Source organism: Musca domestica, unplaced genomic scaffold (assembly GCF_030504385.1).
Source record: "Musca domestica strain aabys unplaced genomic scaffold, Musca_domestica.polishedcontigs.V.1.1 2, whole genome shotgun sequence".
NCBI classification, from domain to species: Eukaryota; Metazoa; Arthropoda; class Insecta; order Diptera; family Muscidae; genus Musca; species Musca domestica.
In genome coordinates, this window is record NW_026712249.1 from 44,069,082 (window position 1) to 44,072,185 (window position 3,104).

General features: G+C 34.2%; 1 protein-coding gene across 1 annotated transcript; it reads left to right on the forward strand.

Annotated features, from left to right (window-relative positions):
• The first annotated feature begins 813 nt into the window (after positions 1–813).
• On the forward strand, positions 814–1,287 carry LOC101895442 (cytochrome c oxidase subunit 6C). The gene is made up of 2 exons (XM_005188897.4): positions 814–1,041; positions 1,100–1,287. Exons 1-2 carry the CDS (start codon positions 890–892, stop codon positions 1,197–1,199), a joined length of 252 nt encoding a protein of 83 aa, XP_005188954.1. The 5' UTR covers positions 814–889; the 3' UTR covers positions 1,200–1,287.
• The last annotated feature ends 1,817 nt before the right edge of the window (positions 1,288–3,104 follow it).

A 3,104-nucleotide genomic window follows, 5' to 3' on the forward strand; every position in this document is an offset into this window, starting at 1 on the left:
CGCTGAGTTGTTTCGAAAGTTATGACAGATAAAAGTATTGAAAATTGTGATCCTTTGTGGGTGAGGTACCAGACGGGGTTAGCAGTTATTTCGGTTTCTTTGAGCATCATGTTTATCAAAAGCATGAACCCTATGTGGTCCAATCTCTACCATCATCATAAACGTTTTGCGTTGATAGAAATATTCAGATGTGCCAAGTCCAAATGGAATCGGATGTTAATTTCGCTTTTTAAGAGCTTCATGGATATTCACAATTGTGAGCCTTTGTAGGGAAGATACCAGCAGGAGTGGACCGATATATCCCATCATCACAACAGATCTTGTGTTAGTAGAAATATGGCATGTGTGAAATATAAAGAGAACTTCATCCTTATTTTGGATTTCATAAACGTTTTGGTTATTCATAACTTTGACTCTTTGTGAGGGGAGGTACCAGAAGCAATGGTCCGATCTCTACCACCTTTATTACAGATCTTGTGTTAATGAAAATAATGGGATATACCAAGTCTGAATATAATCGGATATTAATTTTCATGGATATTCAAAATGTTGACCGTTTGTGGGAGAGGTACCAGAAGGAATGGACCGATATATCCCTTCTTCACACCAGACTATGGGTTAGTAAAATTATTGTGATGTGTGTATTTTGAAGACAATCGGACACTTAAATCACATTTTATAAGAGTTGTAATTATTCAAAATGTTGACCCTTTGCCGCAAGTAGATTTGCCTAATATAAACATTGTGCTTGCCTAAAAATATCATAGAAATTCTACTATGCCAAGAAATGATTGTCAAATGTTTTAATTATTTTCTTCACAAATTTTAAACAAAATACATTTTCAAACAAACAACCACCGGAATAAGAACTACTGGAATAAATATCACAATGGGAATTCCAAAATTTCCAATGCATAATGTGCATTTCTATAAATCGATGAAGAATGTCGCCATTGCTGTTGTCCTGGCATTATCTGCATCGACGGCATTTAACGTTTTACACAATATGCCGCGTAAACACAAATATGCCAATTTTTACACGTAAGTTTCGATAATTTGTGGTATTAATAGAAAATATTGAATTGTGTTCTTATCGCAGCAATTATGATCCCATGGTTTCTTTCTATCGCATGATGGAGGGTGGCTATCTTGATTCTTGTCCTCCGCTGAAAGCTGCTGCACCAACTCCGAAGAAGTAATATCGATATTTTTTTGTTGTGTCCCTGATCGACTAGAAGTCATAATAAATGTATGTATTTGTTCAATAAAAAAATTGTTAAACGTTTATTTAAATTTTCGTTTTCTCGCGAGAGGCGGAATAATGACTTAGGTTCTTTAAAATTAAATTTGGTTCTGGGTTATGATGAAATTAAAAAAGATGCCTCCTAATGATTTTCTTAAGTCATCAGAAGAACAGTTTTTAATTTCGAAATTATGATTAATATAATTTTATAAAGGCTTCAGACTCTGATAATAGTGTGCGTTTAAACAAAAAAAAATTAAAAAAATAATACGCAATGATACAATCTCTTTGTTTCATTAGGCATTTTATTCAAAAAATTTCTTGGGAAATAATCCTTTGAAAAGGCAGGAAGAGAACTCTATATCTTGACACCTACTTCTGGGATGTGATAGAGAATTTTGAGGGTTTCTGCAAGACCCCATGTAGGAATAGATCCGATCTTTTGGTGTTTTGATACCTCCTTCTACCTACCTTCTAATACCTCCTCTCCCATAAAAAGATAAAATTTTGATTTACAATTATTCGCATAAAATTAGAAATAAATATTCGATTTTCTTTACATTTTGATGGTCCCAATATTTATATACTACACCACATAGTGGTAAGTATGATATTATGTCATTGTGCATTTGTTTGTAACATGGAGAAGGAAGCAAGATCACTTTCTGAGTCGTTTTATTCATATCAATCCGCCTGTCCGTCCGTCCATGTATTCTTATGAACAAAATGCAGGTCGCATTTATTGTCCGATTGAAATGAAATTTTGCAAACAATATTTGTTTGGCCCAAGGATAAACCCTATTGAAATTGGTGAAAATCGGATCTGATTTGGTTATAGCTCCAATATGTCTTCAACCGATTTCGGGGTGATTGTGCATCAAATGACCAGAATTTTGGCACAATTTGGTGAAAATCGGTTCAGATATAGCTTTAGCTCCAATATATATGTTTCATCCGATTTTGCGTCTAAGACGCTACAATGATATTTGATACCAAATATCTCATGGAGCTCATAAAAACCTTTGACAATTTTTTCGAGATCGGTTCAGATTTGGATATAGCTCACATATACATTTCTTCGACAGTTTTCACGTTTATTGTGCACCAATGAGTCCCAATGAAGTGAATTTCGACACTTCCGACCGAATTCAGTCTGGATGCAAGTTGCAATTTGCATGCAATTTGGTGAGACTTGGTTTAGATACAGCTATAACTCTCATATATATATGTTTCATCCGATTTTATGTTTAAGTCCCACACATTCGTATTATACACTTTACAGCAATGAAATTTGGTACCAGGTAACTTATTGAGCTCTAAAATACCTCAATTAAATTTGATGGGATCAGATTTGGATATAGCTCCCATATATATCTTCTCCCGATTTCGGGTTAATTTTGCACCAAATGACCAAAGTCAGTCCAAATGACATGAACTTTGGCACATCCGACTGAATTAAGTCTAGAACCAAGTATATCTAATTTGTAGAAAAACGGTTCGGATATAGCTATAGCTCTGATATAAACGTTTCATCCGATTTTTAAATCCCTTACATTAGTAATATGCATGCTATAAAAATGGTATTTTGTACCAGGTAAATATGGAGCTCGGTCAAATTTTATCGAAATCGGATCAGAATTAGATACACAACTCCCATATATCTCTATCCGATATCAGGTTCATTGTGGATCAAATGGGAGCTATCAGTTCAAATTAACTGAATTTTGGCAATTCCGATTGAATCTATTCTAGAAAAAAGTACTTCAAACTTTGTGAAAATCGGTTCAGATATAGCAATAGCTCCGATATATATGTTTTATTCGATATGATGCAATATGCACTCTTCAGCAATGATTTTTGG

Coding starts and splice junctions, on each gene's coding strand:
- LOC101895442 (XM_005188897.4), top strand. CDS start 890: ATGGGAATTCCAAAATTTCCAATGCATAATGTGCATTTCTATAAATCG. Junction 1,042..1,099: donor AAATATGCCAATTTTTACAC/GTAAGTTTCGAT, acceptor TTCTTATCGCAG/CAATTATGATCCCATGGTTT.